This window comes from Mugil cephalus, chromosome 2 (assembly GCF_022458985.1).
Source record: "Mugil cephalus isolate CIBA_MC_2020 chromosome 2, CIBA_Mcephalus_1.1, whole genome shotgun sequence".
Lineage (NCBI taxonomy): Eukaryota > Metazoa > Chordata > Actinopteri > Mugiliformes > Mugilidae > Mugil > Mugil cephalus.
In genome coordinates this window covers 5,363,849-5,380,426 of record NC_061771.1, presented here as the reverse complement: position 1 = coordinate 5,380,426, position 16,578 = coordinate 5,363,849, and the positions used below count along the sequence as shown (strand labels likewise).

The 16,578-nt window shown below is 41.2% G+C and overlaps 1 protein-coding gene across 2 annotated transcripts in view; it reads left to right on the top strand.

The window, feature by feature from the left end:
* The first annotated feature begins 12,000 nt into the window (after positions 1-12,000).
* mxi1 (max interactor 1, dimerization protein) overlaps positions 12,001-16,578 on the top strand; it is a 28,838-nt gene continuing 24,260 nt past the window's right edge. Inside the window, exons 1-2 of one of the 2 annotated variants that reach the window (XM_047578263.1) lie at positions 12,001-12,390; positions 14,722-14,824. In XM_047578263.1, the coding sequence (XP_047434219.1) occupies positions 12,162-12,390; positions 14,722-14,824 (332 nt within the window). In that variant the 5' untranslated portion in view covers positions 12,001-12,161. Of the gene's footprint in view, positions 12,391-14,014; positions 14,499-14,721; positions 14,825-16,578 lie in introns of those variants that run through there. The other variant, XM_047578264.1, reaches the window with a different exon arrangement.

Here is a 16,578-nt window from a genome sequence, read left to right as displayed (position 1 = left end):
AAGCATATTTTCCTAGTATATTTTCCTGTAAACATTGTGTTATGTCCGAGCCACTGAGCCAGCAAAAGTAATAGAATATAATACCTTTCTGAGGGTGTGTTGTGGTGTCTGGCAACATAATGTTGTTAATGGGGCCCTTTGGGGAGGGGCCTCTGTGTCCCACAGATATTTGATCAGTTTAGGATCTAGTGAATTAGGACACCTTGTGCTGTTCTTCATGTTTTTTGAGTTGTTCCTAAACCGTTTTTGAGGAAATAAATCTTCATACCTACAGGTGGTAGAAGTCTGAAAAACGGAATAACTGGGAGGCTATGTGGAGCTTCAAACTAATGGGGCAAACGCTAGCCTCTTCTCAGACATGTAACTCCATGTTGACTAGAATAGCCGGTATGCACATGACATCACAGCAAGCAGAAGTGGCAGATGAGCATGGAGATTAGTCGCATTAGTTTGAATCATAGGCTTTAATATGTCTAAACTGTAAAACTAAATGAAAAACATGGGGAAGAACGGTTGTGCGACTGACTGTACCAACAGATTTGGAAAGTAGTCAGAAAGCCAAAGAAAAGCCAGAAAAAACAGAAATAAATGGATCACTGCATTACAAAGAAATAGCTGGAATCCAGGCACCGAAACCTGGTGTCGTGGTTCACATTTATGCTGTATTTTTTTAAAGTTATGTATCGGTAAAGCTCTTTGCATTATCGTACCTGAAATGGACTAAAACTAACTGAAACTGAGGCTAATCCACTTTACCAAATAAGGGGGTAGCTACTCTAGTACAAAGCCGTTAGAATTGTGTTGTATAAAGTACCAAAAGGTCATACTTAGGTATATTGTGTATTTTCCCACCGTTGAAATAAGGTCATATAAATATCAGGATAACTGATTTCTAGCCACATGTGAATGTTCTTAATTTGATCTGATAATCCACATTTTTCCCAGTCTTGCTGTGTTTACTGCTATTTCGCCATATTTTTGATGCTTAGGGGGGTGGAAGTCAGTGCAAACCCTCTATATTCAGATGACATGAAGATAATAATAATAATAAAAACTTCTGTGTGTGTCTTCGTCACAAGTTTTTCTTCTCTGGATCGCTGAGCTGAACAGCCAGTCAGAGTGATCTCTCTCATTCTGATTCAGCATACTCAGTTGGACAGCATGACTCTGGGACACTGGTAGCACCCTAAGAAAACATCTCCATGTGTTAGATCAGTACTTTCCTCTAGAACTGACTAACCAGGGCTGGCAAACAGGATAAGACAGGACCAGACTGAGCATTAATACCAGCCATACAGATGGTACCGTACTTCCTTGTTCTTCTGTCCATTTTGCACTTCCCAGTTCATAGCTACTTTCAACACTTGAGCTATTGTAAGTCCACTTCTGACTTCAACAGTAGGGATGTCAGGATTTGGCAGTATTGTAATAGCTTTCCAAGCTGGTAGATGAAGCTCGCCAAGGAGACTGAGATTTTCAGTGCAGAAACTATATTCAGAAAAACAGGTTCCAGTATGAAACCCCAAATTAAGCAATAAATAAGACATTTAAAGTACCTACCATGTGAAATCAAGAATGAACTGCTGAGCTCTCAGAAGCCCCTTTCGCTTGATGTGAAAGAGTCAACCCGGGTTATTCATTTTCGATGTGAACAGGAATGCTGCGTCAACCCAGGATTTTTCACTCTGATGCTGATATATCTGACTGTTACATTCTGACTCGACGGCCTGACAGACTGTATAATTATAGAAGCTTCAGCTCAAAAACAAGTTTAGGTCTACTCTCATAAACACTGATCTCTGAAGGGCAGAGATTTTTGTACATTTTTAAATTTTTTTTTTGATCAAACAAATCAAATTTGTTGTAACACGATCGTTAATGGAAGTGCATAGCTGAATTAGTCCTGCTTATGTTCAGGAAATCACACAAATTGGGGAATGCATGTGCGACTGCGACTTATATACAGCTTGTAAAGTGATCTACACTTTTTTAACAATCATGGCAGCACACTGCATCCAAGGAGAAGAGGAATTTGGCGGAAATAACTGGAAATATTACAGCAAACATGATGCTAGTTTCAGTAGAGCGAACCTTACATTTGTATTAACCTTTTGTGACTCACTACATGTACAACCTGAAATATTCTAGTTGGTCTTTATTTTATAATGAGGTAAGTATTTTTTAATTATTGTGGAATCTTAATAAGACGAGGTATTTAACATTTCTAACCTCTGACAATCTGGTTAAATACTACTGCACCTAAGTTTAGTCTTTTGTCCTAGGGGACCTCCACACCACACACACACACACCCAACACCCCCAGGCTGCGTGCCCTGTCCTGCTGGGCGCCGTCTTATCCTAATGGGATTGTCATGGTGGAAGTTTTCCAATAATGAAAATAATGAAATCAGCAAGGACCCAACGAAAGGGTACTGCTCCTCTCATAGGCAGCATCCACAGCCAGACAGCACCCCCCAACCCCCACCCCCCACCCCTTAGAAAATAGACAGAAAACCACATGAGGGAGAAGGAAGGAGGGGAGGGACTGAATGAGATTTACACACAGACCCTAGGGGGAGGAAAGAGAAGGAAAGGAAGAAGTAACTAGGGAAGAAACGACAAGGGTGGGAAGATGATGATGATTGATTCATTGTCCTACCCAATCAGATCAGTCATTTGTTCTTGCATGGCCAGACCATTTGACTGGTAAATGTGGGAGGATTGAACAACAGCAAGGCCAGGCTTAAGGTGTAGTGGTCAATGCAATCTCTTTACCGTACATGAACTGAAATGTGTAAAGAAAGCTGTGCTGCAGATACTCCCCCCAAAATTATAAGGTATTCTACAGACAAGGCAGGGAAACACACACAAAGAGGAGAAGTGTGGCATGTGCTAGCAGAGGAGTTCCTCTGGGACAGGAAATGGGAGCAGTGACAACAGGAAGCTAGTGTGAAAAGGATAGAGAGAGAGGATTCCCACAGCAATTCCTCTCCCTACATATGTACATATATATGTGTGTGTGTACACATATATAATATGTGTTAATCCTATATACCACACCACTCTGACTTGGTACATTTCTCTCCTCTGACTTCTCACCTCTGAGTGGTTGCTATCATCTGACACCTCCAGGTCCCAGGCACTTCTCCTTCTCCTCCCATTGGGGAAAAATGCCATGCTTATGGGCTATGTGGGCTATTGTGCGTTTGTCTTTTGAGCATCGTGTTAGTAATGTTTATGACTTATATAATATGTAAAGATGAAAAACAGCCATGTGCTTGGTATTTTGACTGTGAAATCACAGCTGTTAAACATTATTCGAGGCAACATCTAAGATTCTAGGCTGACACATTTCACAAGCAATAAGTGGAACGATTTCTCTTGCATCATGTGTCATGCAAAAACTATTCAAATGCTATTTAAAACAGAAAGCGATCTCTGTAATATTTTACGCATTTGACTAGTGATATTCACTCACTTTAGGTAGTTAATGTAAAGCTAATGCATATTCAAGTGTAAATTTCTAAAGTAAAGTTCAGTTTTAGTTATTGACACATGAAACAGACTGTGACCTCAAATGACTAGAAGTTTCAATGCCAACCCCTCCATAAAGAAATAAGCACCATTCATCACAGAAATGCCAAAATCGACAGTTCCTCAAATGACCACTTGATGGGCTCTCAAAGAGCAAGTCAGCACCTAGTCAAAATGGCAAACTTAACAGTACAAAATGACATGTTTACAGCCTGGTGCAATTTTATTTTTAAAGGCAGTTTTGGTCTGTGAAGCACTATGCATAAATAGAAGGCTTGCGTAAGGGCGTGTGTCATGTCAGGTTGCTAGCTGTCTGCCTGCATTCACTTATTTATCCCACCTACACACCACCTATTGACCCATTTTTTTAAGCTTATATAACTTATGCACGCAGCTTTCCCAAATGTATAAATGTCTTTTGGCTCTCTATAAAAACAGCACCTTAACAATAGTTGGTGCTGCGTTGTTTTTCCCAGTCGGGTTAATTTTTGTTTCTACTTCCCTCTCCATTTTCATCAATTGTGACTGAAACCTTTCCTTGTTGTGTTCCATCTTTATTGATCCAAAACAACAGATTTAAAAACTTGAAGCAGCCGGAAACACACCACTACCATGTGGACCAATCACAGCTCTTGTGGTCTGCGTTGCTGTGGCACGCAGTTACATATCTGGGGAGGTGCACGTCAGCTACAGCGTTAGGGTCTGCACTGTTGGTGTAGCATCAGTTTAACACAGAAGTCTAAGCTTTCAGAATGGGTCAGTGCTGTCAAGATGGAGCAACAGCTGGATCCACAACACTAAGGTCCAAGACCTACTACAAAAACCTACAAATGGTGTCACAGAGGATTTGCCATGTACATTCAGTGCATGCTCCCCATGAACATTGGGAAAATTAACCATTCATCATTCACCTTCCATCACTGTAAGTACTCACAAGAACACCAAATATTTAACAGATGCAGTACTTCTGTTTAAAATACTATTTGATAAGATCTGTTTTGTGTTTAAAGCTGCTGACCTTAAAAATTTTAGACTTATAAAAGTACACTTACCAATAATTGACTTAATTCTTTTTATGTCGCTTTATATTATAGAATTATTATTATATGTCAGAGCCTAGAAACACTTCGGATGGAAGTCAGGTTCCTCCACTCATTAAACTTTAGTGCAGGAATTTCTGTCCCGAGTTGCTCTGTCCAGAACTTCTTAAGACCCACAAAGATCCACTGGTCCAGTCACATCTTTTGGGTGGGCTTTTGTTTTTGTAATTCATGAATTACAAAAGCCCTATTCATACAGGATTAGTTTTACCTGGGACCTCCGGTAATGTCTAATAATTACGGAGGTCAGCTGTGATCTTCATCCCGTGCGAATCATCTATGTCCCTGATTTGTAAAGTAAAACTTACGCAGCAAATTACCTACCATAATTCTCTTAACACAGAGGTCCTCTGATAAAACTAATCCAGTGCGAATCGACATCTCTGTGATTTAGTTTAGTTTAGTTTAGTGACTCATGAAGGATGTGCCATAAAGTTTGGACAGATGTTAGAGCGCAAAGTCAAGATGTCACTGAACTGTTCGCCCGTTTAGACGGATGAAATCATTAGATCAACCATGAATGTGTTCATCTGTAAAGGTGGAGCTCATTTAAATAGCACCGGGTCATTGGTAATTTCATTATTTCATCATCAAAAATATATTTTAACATCAATTATAATTTGCAAAGTAATTTAAACTCTCTCTGACATGCAGTGGACTGAGGTGGAAAGTAACAGAGCCATAAAAATGGAACGTGAATTAGAGTAAAACACAGAATTTGTTTATACTGTGTGAATGCGCCACATGAAACACAGACATAGGGGGTAATATTTTAATCACGTCTTCAGCTAAAACTAATCCAGTGTGAATAAGGCTAAAATCAGTGAATTGGTTAGTTTACGACCAAATGATAGCCGTAATATGTTTAGATTCCACCTGCACCCGTTTAAAAAGATATTGACAGCTAAATAAAAGATGAAGAGCAATGAAGGCTTGTGTGGTGAAGCATACTGTAGGACTTTCCAGTTCCATGCTGAGGTATTTTTTCTGTGATCTGGATGAAACACTCCCCATTATGGAATCCAGTTGGCATGTTACCACACTGAAACTCTGAAAAGAAACATCAGTTACTCTTTAAATTCTTTTGGCTCATACTGACTCATACTGGCTCTGTCGCACAATCCAGTTTTACATGTCACCAGAGAGATGCAGCATGCTTCCCTAGTCATTCCTGAGAAAGGAGCAAATGGTTCAACTGGATACAGTACACTGGCTAGGTGTCCACAGGACTCGGAGCAAGTCATCGCTAAAAGAATTTCCAATAACACCTGTTAGATTGCACAAATGACAGTCATTTGTCTGCATTTCTGCACAAATCAGGCTACACCAGCAGCAAGAATGAGGTCATGTCTCATTTTTGTCCACTGACTCCATTTGCTGCCCCCTACCCCCCATGCAGGTCATTAGCTCTTTGAACCTGCAGTCTCTCTCTAGGTCCCACGCACCCCCTCTCTTTCTGATCTTCCTCTGCGCGCTCTTGCTCCTTTCCAATTTGCAGAGGAGACACACTGCCCTGAGGCCCCCCTGGCTAATTTGGCAACATCCCACATCAGAGACAGGGTAGAGGCGGGTGACCGCAGGGAGGGTGGTTTTAATATTTTAGGGGAGCAAGGTGCTGCACCTCCAGTGGAGCTGCAGCGACATGGAGACAGCAGTCTGAGGCCCCTGTGGATAAATGACAGCCTAGGATCTGAATGATGTTCTCGTTGGTGTGTTGTGGCTGTTCCTGTTGACGCCACAGAATAGGCATGGTGCATGTGTGTATTTCCCCCAAACTACCTACATGTCTAACTTTCCCTTTAACTGAGTGAGAAAGTCTGTGACCGAGTCTATGTACGTATGTGCTGGTTTTATGTGATCCCTTAAACTTTTAATAAGCATTTACACATCTGACTTGTCTGTACAGTATTTATGGGGTTCTGCTTGTACCAGTATGTGTGTCTTTGCCTTCCCATGCCTGGGGGAATGCGGGTCTAATAGCAAATGTGTCTATTTGTGTTCATTTCTGTGCAGAGATTTAATTTGCTTTCTCTTCTGTTTGTTTGTTTTTGTGCATGTGTGTGTGTTATAACTATAAAACTTAGGTTCTCAGATGCCTGTAGACGTGTGTGTGTGCGTGTGTGCACTTGTTTTCCTCTTTCGCACTGTGGCTATTGTCACCAGATGTCAGTGCCTGGGAACAGAGACGAACAATGGTCACTAAAAGCCAGAGGGCAATTGCCTGGGGGGGGCGACACCAGACTGTCGTCTAACAGGTTTCACCAGCGCTTTTATTTCATCAGCATATTTCTGGGCGAATCGGGTGCTGCGAGTGTTTCGGGTGTGTTCTCTCACCAAGGGACGCTGGAGTGGCTTTTATAGAAATATGCACCAGGGAGAATGTTGAGACAGGAAGTGAGAATTGAGATTGAGAGGTGTAGAAGTAACCACATCAGCATTGCTGATTTTGGGGAACAGGGCGGGGTGGAGCTGTGTAATGTGTTGTTTTGATACTGTATCACAGGGAAGGGCTGAGAATATCCTGGACGGGAGATAATACCCAGGAAGCTTTTCCCTAGTGTCTGCACAGTTCAGGCCAAACAAAAGAAAAGCCTGACTGCAATCTTGATGGAAGACAGATTAGTATCTTGGCTAGAAAGCCCTGACAAAGCAGAGACCCACACAGTTTGTGGCCCTTGGGAAAATAAGCACACTGACGGTAGCATAGCCTGTGGTGTCAACAGGAGGTCAGTCGTAGAAGCTCCCCCCAAAAAATGCTTAGTCACCCTCACCCCCTTATTTTCCTTGAACAACCGTCCATGCTATCTGATGGACGGGTTTTTGAACAGGCGGTAGTTACAAATCAGCACCTGTGCTAAGCTAGTTATCCGTTTGCACAGTGCGCTTTGTAAATGAAGATCTAACTGAAACACACATGTTGCTATTTGTTGTGTGGCTAGGACAATTCAGACCCGCAGATTTGTTTGTGCAAATGTGAAAGAACAACCAGCGGTTACATTAATTGATTTATGGAGGGGAGAAATAGATCAGGGAGGACGTGTATTTAGTGTTTGTGTGATCAGGCCTGACCTCCCATGGTGAACAATTACCTATTGTTGCTGATGAGGAGCCAACACAAAGATTAAGAATGAGGGTCTCTTTCAAAGGCCTTGTTAACCACACCAGTGGACAGAGGCCAAAACAAAAGAGAAAGGCTGATTTAGGACAGTGCTGCTCTGCAGCTGACAGTCACATGCTTAATCTTCACTCCGGGGGAATAACATTTGTGTATTTAAGTTATTGTTTTATCTGACATGCACATACTATGTTTAGTTGCTGTGACTCTTTTATTTTAGTCCCAATTTAAGTTCACATGCTACTCATTCACCTTGTAGGAACAGTGTTTGGTACACAATGCCAGTCTGGTAAGTGGGAAGCTAAAGGGTGCTTGCAAAGGAACACAAGGCTGTAAAAAGGTCATCAGTATGAATGGTCACTCTTCAAATCTCTGCACCCCGCTGCTTGGACAAAAGTGTCACTCTGAAGGACCGTGCACATTTATTGTGCGGAGATTCACCCGTGTTCTCTCAACTATAACTCAATTTCTATGAATCCCTTTAACTATTTTCTCCCTTCCATCACTCCATCACACTGTATTTTTCGCTCCTCTCTTCCTTGAACTTCCTGACTGTGGAGGTGCACATGACGGATGTTGCATAATTACCCATGAACACAACCAGCTGAAGTGGTCCACTGAGAATGATGTAAATCGGTGACATTTATGAAAATGTCAGTGAGTTTTCCGAGGATACAATAAGGGACAAGAGAGACCCATTATGGCAGAGAGTTTTTATTGTGGCAATGTGTCTGCCATCCCTGTGTTGCTGCTTTCTAAAGATTTGAGAGTTTCATTTGGCTGAGTACTAATATGACTTCAATCTACAATCTCCACACATGAGTCATGGATGATGGCAAACATCTCCTGCAAAACAAACTCTGAAACGTGTCCCTTGGCAAAATGTGATTAGATCAATGTTCAATATGTCTAAAAGCAATTTTTAAATCCCATTTCATCAATTCAGGGCACGTGTTGTCATCATAACCTTACATCTGCCGTCCTTTTTTCTATATCCTATCACCACTGCTCTACATTTCAACTGGCAATAGAGAGTGAGCTAACTGATCAGATTAATACAGTACTAGCTACAGATACATTTATCATGAATATAGTCACACTCTTATCATGCAACCATCTTTAATTCAGACTAAATATAACGTACAGATGATCAAACCAGTCACAAGTGTGACACAAACTTAAATTTTGACTGGATGAAAAGTAAGTTGACCAACTCACAGTGCCAGATGAAAAGCCAGGGTTTACCAGGGATTTACCAGACTATGAATTCATCATCTGGGGACTTCTGAATGAAATTTCATGGCAATCCTGTCACTGTCTAATTTTATTTCAGCCTGGACTAAAACGTTGCACCAACTATCTCACACAGACTAACATTGTAGTCTCTCAATTGGCCTGATAGTTCAAAATTCCTAGTCCCAGCTTTTCTTCTCTGTGAATTTTAACTGATCACTTTTAATGTATTCTTTTATGTCAATCTGAAGAGGTTGCTCTGGGGAGATTCAGTGGACAATTTTGGGCAAACTACTAGCAACCTTTTTTTTTCTATTTCCTTTATACTGATGACCCTTTACAGCTTAACTGTTCACCGCCCTTTTTGAGACATAAGTAGTGGTTTTGCCCTATGGCTGCTTTCCCACCTTTAACTTATGAGCTGGTGGGTTTTGTGGTTTGCCCTTTGGGCTTGGAAAAATGAGCTTGCCTCCAGGTAAACATTTGCCCTCTGTCCCTGTCTCACCTCTTGATGTGTAAGCTGGTTCTCTATGCGGCCTGTTTGGAAATGGGTGTCGCCTTTAAAGTAAAAGATCATGGGATGGCCTTTAATCAGAGTGATAGTGTGAAGAGGGGGTGTTTGACTGGTCTGTGCAGGGGGAACTACACAGAACAATGGGTCTTACCCATGCCCATCCATACCCCCCAGCTATAGTCTCTTTACAATCTTTAAAACCTTGTAACCTACTGGGACACATGACTCCCTCTTGCTATTCTATTCTTCACTGCAGCGCTTGCCTTGAGAGTGGAGCAACACTGACTTGTGACTCTTCCTGAAAAGAAATGTATTATAATCAAGCCATAAATTCTTCTCATGATTTATTATTTAAATCATGTGCTGGTGCTTTGAGGAAAAAGTCGACCTGGAGTTGTGCATGGCGAGAGGCAAAAGCAGAAAAGAAAAAAACTGCAAAACTGCACCCAGTAACCTAAAATGGGGAATCTGGCCTAAAATCCTAAAGTGGATGTGGCTTTTCGTAATCCACCCATTTTGTCACGTGCTGCCAGTGGCCCAGAGTTCGAACAGAAACACTCTCCAATGGGTTTCCTTCCTCTACTGGTACCCCTTGCTGAGGGCTGAGAGGTGGTGGTGGTGCAGGGGAAGGAGGGACCTTCAGAGATTCCCCTGTGCGTTGGACTTGAAAGTTCCTGTTTCTGTGAACTTTACATCAAACGATCATGGGCTGCTGCTGGCTCTTTGAAGTGGTGAGGGGAGGGGGATATCAGGGCTGAATACAAGCCTCTGCCTCGACATGTTCTGGTTCAAAAACTGTCTCGGGCCCAGTGTAAAAACAGCTTAGCTAAAGGTCTACTGGAAATGGCACAAGATCAAGGCTAAGAACTTACCTCCCAGTTACCTTTTCTGTTACATGTAGGAGGATCTACGGATGCTCTATAGTATTATACTACACTGAATGCTCTTCTCTGCTGTTGTTCTGTTTTGAGTATTTTTATTATACAGAAGTCACCGTGAGTTTGTTATAGACTTGTCAACAAAGCCAACACTCAACCATTGCTACTTTAACTGCAGCTAGATGAAGTAAAAAGTTAGTACTGAGGTTTAGTGAAGTAACTGGCTTCATAAAGATGGGAAACAGGAAGTTGATTCTTCAATCTACCACTGATGAAGACTGCTGTGGCTTCATCATTAAATGAGAACATAATGACACACTTAATAATAATAAAAGCTATATTTGTTTTTGTTTGCAGGTCGGCTAGCAACTATTAGATTAGAAGAAGTTAATCTAGGCTGTCCCTAGTTTTTCCCACAGTTGCCGCATCAGCAGCTCAAATGTGGGGGTGAAAGTTTCAGATCAAAACATAAAATCATACATTGTGCAGTGAAAAGAAGCTCCTGATGCTTTGTGTGCGTAACTGTGAAATCAGGGGCAATTCCACAACAGACCAACACAGACACTAGGCCTTTGTAGGCATTTATACCGGTACGCTGGTTTGTATGTATTGTTCTGTAATTACACTGCTAAAATGTTAGTCAGCTGTGTTGGGTTCATCTGTATATTTCAAACACTGGCAACTGGAACCCAGAGGCCACATTGATTAACAGCACTTTTAATAAAAACACTGCAACACAGGCAAAAAAGAAAACTTCTGAGTAGATAGTGTGTAGGAAGCAGAGGGAGGGAGAATTTGCTGAAGACATAAATTAATCTCTGTGAATTTCAAATTGTTTGTTTTGGATCAATAAAGATGGAACACATTGAGGAAAGGTTAACTGCGAAGGTGTGGAGATACAAATGTGTACAACTTGTAATGGTGATTTAAACCTTCGCTGAAATTTCACCAAAATGGTTTAAATAGTGGTACGTAGGTAGGTAGGTAGGTAGGTACATACACACTATTATACCACTAATATGTCTGCTAGTTGTACCAGTGTGATTCCATATCATCATTATTATTTTGAAGTAATAGAATAAAATCAGTTTTATGTGTAAACTTGCACATACATAAGAGAAATTACATTCACTTGCCAGTTCATTTGATACGCTAGTTAAAACAAACACATTTCATTTTAAGTTTGAGGGCGTATTTTATGGTGTTGTTAAACTGGATTGAGTTAAACCAATTGAGTTAAAAGTGTTTCTGTAAGTAAGACTATCCAATTGACTAAAATGGGATTGTCAAAATAATAGAAGAATGTGTCGGTACAACACAACAAACCACAGCATCCAAATTGAAAATGCAGTGGATTAAACAGCTCTCTCAGTTACCTTTAACAAATGCCGAATACCATGACCTTAATGAAGAAACGATTTAGTGCATGAATGATGTTTCATAATACATTTGTTTTCTCTAGTGTACTTAATGAACTGTGCAAACTGTAACGTTGATATTTGAGTCTTCTGTTACATTCTACTGAACGAGACGGGCACATGGACCATGCGGACTCCTCAGACGGAGGGGGCCGGCCTCTGGTTTTCCCATGCAGCACAATCCACTGACATTGGCCACTGCTCCACATTAAACACCCTGCATTCATAAAAAAAGAGAAAAAAGGAACGAGGAACCATCTGACAAGAGCAGCGTCCACTGGTAGCTGCCTCACTGTTTTGCTGCGTCCAGCACATCGCCAGAAACCACTCAAACTAAGACAGAGGGACAAAAAAAAAGAAAGAGGAAAAATGGCCAAAACTGAGAGACAAAGAGGAAGTTTGAAGACTGAGGAGTTGTTTTTTGATTCCGAGGCGTCTCTCTTGGATCAGCAAGATTTCGAGATGTCTAGTTGCCCATTCAATGACGTCTTCAACTCCAAAGACTCCCACATGGAGCAGATCAACACTTTTCTGAAAAATGTGCAAGTTTTGCTGGAGGCTGCTAGGTTTCTTGAGAGCGCCGAGAGGAAGGACGGAAGTGAGTTTTCATTTGTGCTGATCCTTTTCTTTTAATTTGCATCTGAATTTCAGGCAAAACAACAACAGGACTTCATTGTCAACAACAGACTCAGACAACAAAGGGCTGAGTTCATTCAACTAAGCACCACTGCCTGCAAAAAACACAGCATATGACAAGGCATCGGACTAATATTGCAAATATAGGGAGACGTGGGAAATATAAGCTTTCATTATTTCCTGGACTATTTATTATCTGCATTATCTGCGTGTTGTGCCTGTTTGCGCCTGCACAATTCCAAGAATCATCTGCAGCTTTTCCCTGCAGCATAGATAAAGCAATATGACATAATGATTAGTGCGTGGGTGTGAATCTTGGCTACCATTCCGATATAATAAATCTGACCACATTGCAGCGCCCTCCAACTCAGTTTAGGATGATGTCATTGTTACTCCGCAGACTCGATCGGAAAAAAAGGAAAACTTTATAGATAAAAAATGCCGTTGACAAAAATGCATGTAGAATGTGGGTTTAGTAAAATCATATAAATGTCATAACCGACTGCATATTTCATTTGATACTTTTATCAGCCTAAAATTAATTATCTATCGTGGTTATGTCATAGGCACCATAAAGCTGATTGCACATGTATTATTTCTCAAACTGCACTAATCATTTTACTGTTAGCTCAGTTAAGAAGTGCAGTGTTAAAATTACCCTCTCTACAAATAACAATTAATGATATTCTCGTTCAGGTCTAACGAGGTATGTTTTAGCGATATTACAAAGGAAGCAGTTTTCCATCTCTAACTATTTCTAGAGTGACTGTTCGTGCAGGGTTTTTTCGATCACATGGCTCTATGTCGAGTCGCTTAATTCCTTTCAGTAATATGTTACGTTATGTATATGTGGGCTGCATAACGTGGGAATTCTCTAAAGCTCCCGAGGCAAAGCTCTCCTCTCGATTGTTTGCTTCCTGCTATTTGTGGGCGTGGGTCACTGCTCTCCACATGGCGCAAACCTCCTGTGCGATTGGTCAGGTTCGAGCTCAACCCTCGACGCCTGTCAAAGCCGTCCGCCAATTAGATCGTAGCTCGTTAGTGACGCCACGTGTTGCTGGGCCTGGCTTCAGCCGGCAAGTAGCCGCCCACGCCCCCCGTGAATCATGGGAATTGTAGGTGTTTTTGAAGTATGATTTGACTGGCAAAATAATTAGACTCTTTCTTGCATGTATTTTGAAATTAATGTTGAATATTTCAATTAAACCTATTATATAGTCCAACTCATCTGTGTAATTGTGACCTAAAGCAACGATACAATATATTTTGAAAGGACAATAATCATTACTTTTCATATACATTTATATTTGGACTATAGTAGTAAGTGTGGAAGTCTCACAAACGTGTATTTATTGATAAGGATGACCTGCTACCCTTGCAGTTGTATCACACAGCCACGGTGGACGAAGCTCAACTTCATAAACCATATTAAAGGCAAAGTACACTGTTGAACTACTAAATCCAGGAGGGACATGATGTTTTAACAAGTACTCGGTTTCCCAGGATGCATCACGTTTAGCCCGGCCTCTCTCCGGCTGGGTGCCCGCCTCTCAGCTGAGCCGCTAGGTAAACAAACAGGAGCGGAGAAGAAACGAGCAGCAGCAGGCACTTTGCTGGCTCCGGGCTCCCTCTGGAGAAATTTTATATTGTTTATATCTGTTTTTGTAGAAATTTGATAGCGCGTTTCCTAGAATATTTTAATACTTTGATACGCTGGTTTGGACATTTTCTAACAACGAAGGCTTGCAAGAATTGGCCGTAGCTTGCTAGCTTGCAAACAGATTTTTTTTTCCTTTCCTTTCGACAAAGGCTTCTGATGAGCCAGCAGAGGCACTGAAAATAAAAAAAACAGTGTTTTTTTTAGTCGTCCAGTGTAGTAATATCCGATGTACTGTCTTCCCCGCATTTAAAAGCGACTGGGTCTTTGCAATTTGCAAAGCTGACGTTAAACTGTGAAGAGAGTTTTGCTAACGGTAACGGCAGCTCCTCAGGAAAGAATGACGGCTGTTCAGCTGATAAATATCCAACGGTTACTAGAAGCAGCGGAATACCTAGAGAGGAGAGAAAGGGGTAAATAGATATGAAAAAAAAGATACGAGTTAACAGTGCTAACATTATTTCTCTACATTTGCTTAAAATGGGATGTTTCAAAGCTCGAAAAAGGGGAAGTATTGTCAGAAAATGTTATCCGCCATCTGAAGAGAATTTCGTTACCTGACCTACAGGGTTTACCTAGGTAAAAGTGCAAACTGGTCCAATGGCTAAAAGCTAACCACTAATTTCTTTCCAACAGAGTGTGAACACGGATATGCCTCGACGTTCCCGTCAAATCAGAACACAAACTACCAGAGGCAGAGAAAATTCCGAAATAAGAAGTTCAGCAGTAACCACAATAGGTGAGTTTCCCCCTGAAGCCATTATGATAATGACACAGATGCCAGTAACTAAAACACTAGATCTACACATGAATCTGTGGGATGAGACGAGTGTGTTGCCGTCCGAGTCGTTGTCAACGCTTTAATGAAACGCGAGCCGTCAGTAAAGTGTGAGGCTATTTCGCAGCATGTACACTTTTGAGACTTCCCGTATCAAGAGAAGTTTGCACTGATGCAGAAGAGATGTTCTAAAGCAGGACTTTACAGAGTTTTGTAATTCATAGGTGCACATATGACATCGCCGTGTTGCTGGCTTGGGGGAGGGGTTAGCACCAACGGCTCTGCTAGCTTTTCATCAGCTGATTGTCAAACGGACTGCAGTGGCCGAGGTTAGGGATCGTGGTGAAAGTCACAGCCCTGGAGCGAAAAAAAAAAATATTTGCAATGTTTCGCGTATGCTGTTACCCGCGATTAAAAATTAAATGGAAGAGATGGCTATGATTTAAATGTAGTAATTTCTTTAGGTTTTGGTGCTCTAATTCACCGTGTTAACAGTTTTTTTTTTACGTTGTGGGGGTTAGTGGTGCTTTGTCTGTGCCTCTAAAGAGGAAACGCTTCTATTTATGGCTAGTGTTGTTTGCAGACATTCAAAGGTGGATATGTGGAACCTCTTTCAGGACTAATGATGTTAAGTGTTAACACTAATTTACTCTCTTACCTTTATGTATAAGTATATTCTGCATTTCTGCATCTGGTTGCATTATGTCAAAAAAAATTTGATTGAGTGTTGGAAAACATAAGGTGCCTAAAGGTCCCCCAAAGTGACGTCTACTTGTCACTGCTTTCATGGATAACAGGAACTTATATTTAGTAAAGCAGGGAGAATGTTGAATTTAAAATCCTCTGTGATGATTATGTTTTCTCTTGGTGCTAGGCTACTTACATTAATCTGTACATTGACAGACATACACCAAATTCAGGCCCCACTCTTCTCCCTTTCTCTCTCCTTTTAATATTAATGTAAGAGAATGCCACAAACAGGAACTGCACTTTGCTCGTCATGAGCACAGAATGCTTCCTAGTTTTGCATGGCAACAGTGATAAACAGATATACTGGCAACTCTAGGGCTCTATTTCGTGACATTTGGTCCTTACAGGGAAACATTTACTTAATGGTGTTTTAGAGTTTGACACGTGCCAAATTCTATCCACAGAGCATATCTGACATTTGAGGGGGCAACTTTAAGAGTCTGCAATAGAGAGATTTTCATATGCAGGAGAGAAAGTGGTGACAAGATATAAAGGGGGAAAAAAGGTTCTTCAAATACTAAATGATCCAGAAAAGCAGTACAGACTAGACTGTGCAGGAATCATGTTTAGTGCTGGTCTTTCTCGCCCAGTGATGAGTTAACACATGCTACGTGCGTGTTTTTGATGTGGCTTGTTTCATTCCCACTGGAATTACACACCTTGCAAACCAAGAAAACACAATTACGTGGATATTGCCAAGGTTACTGATGGGGCAACTCTCTGCATCATTATTGATCACTCCAGTGCTATATATGGTCTACCAACTTTGGTGAGAAATCTTGGTAATTAGTGAGAGTTGTGAGCAATTTTTGGCACCTCACAATGTCAGATTGCAATGTCCACAGAAATAAATTCATCATGCATCACCCAGAGAGCATCTACTTTTATGACAAATAGAGATTGATTTAATGATTGACCAAACATGGTATCTGAATGGGAGCATCATGCCAGACGTACACCTCACT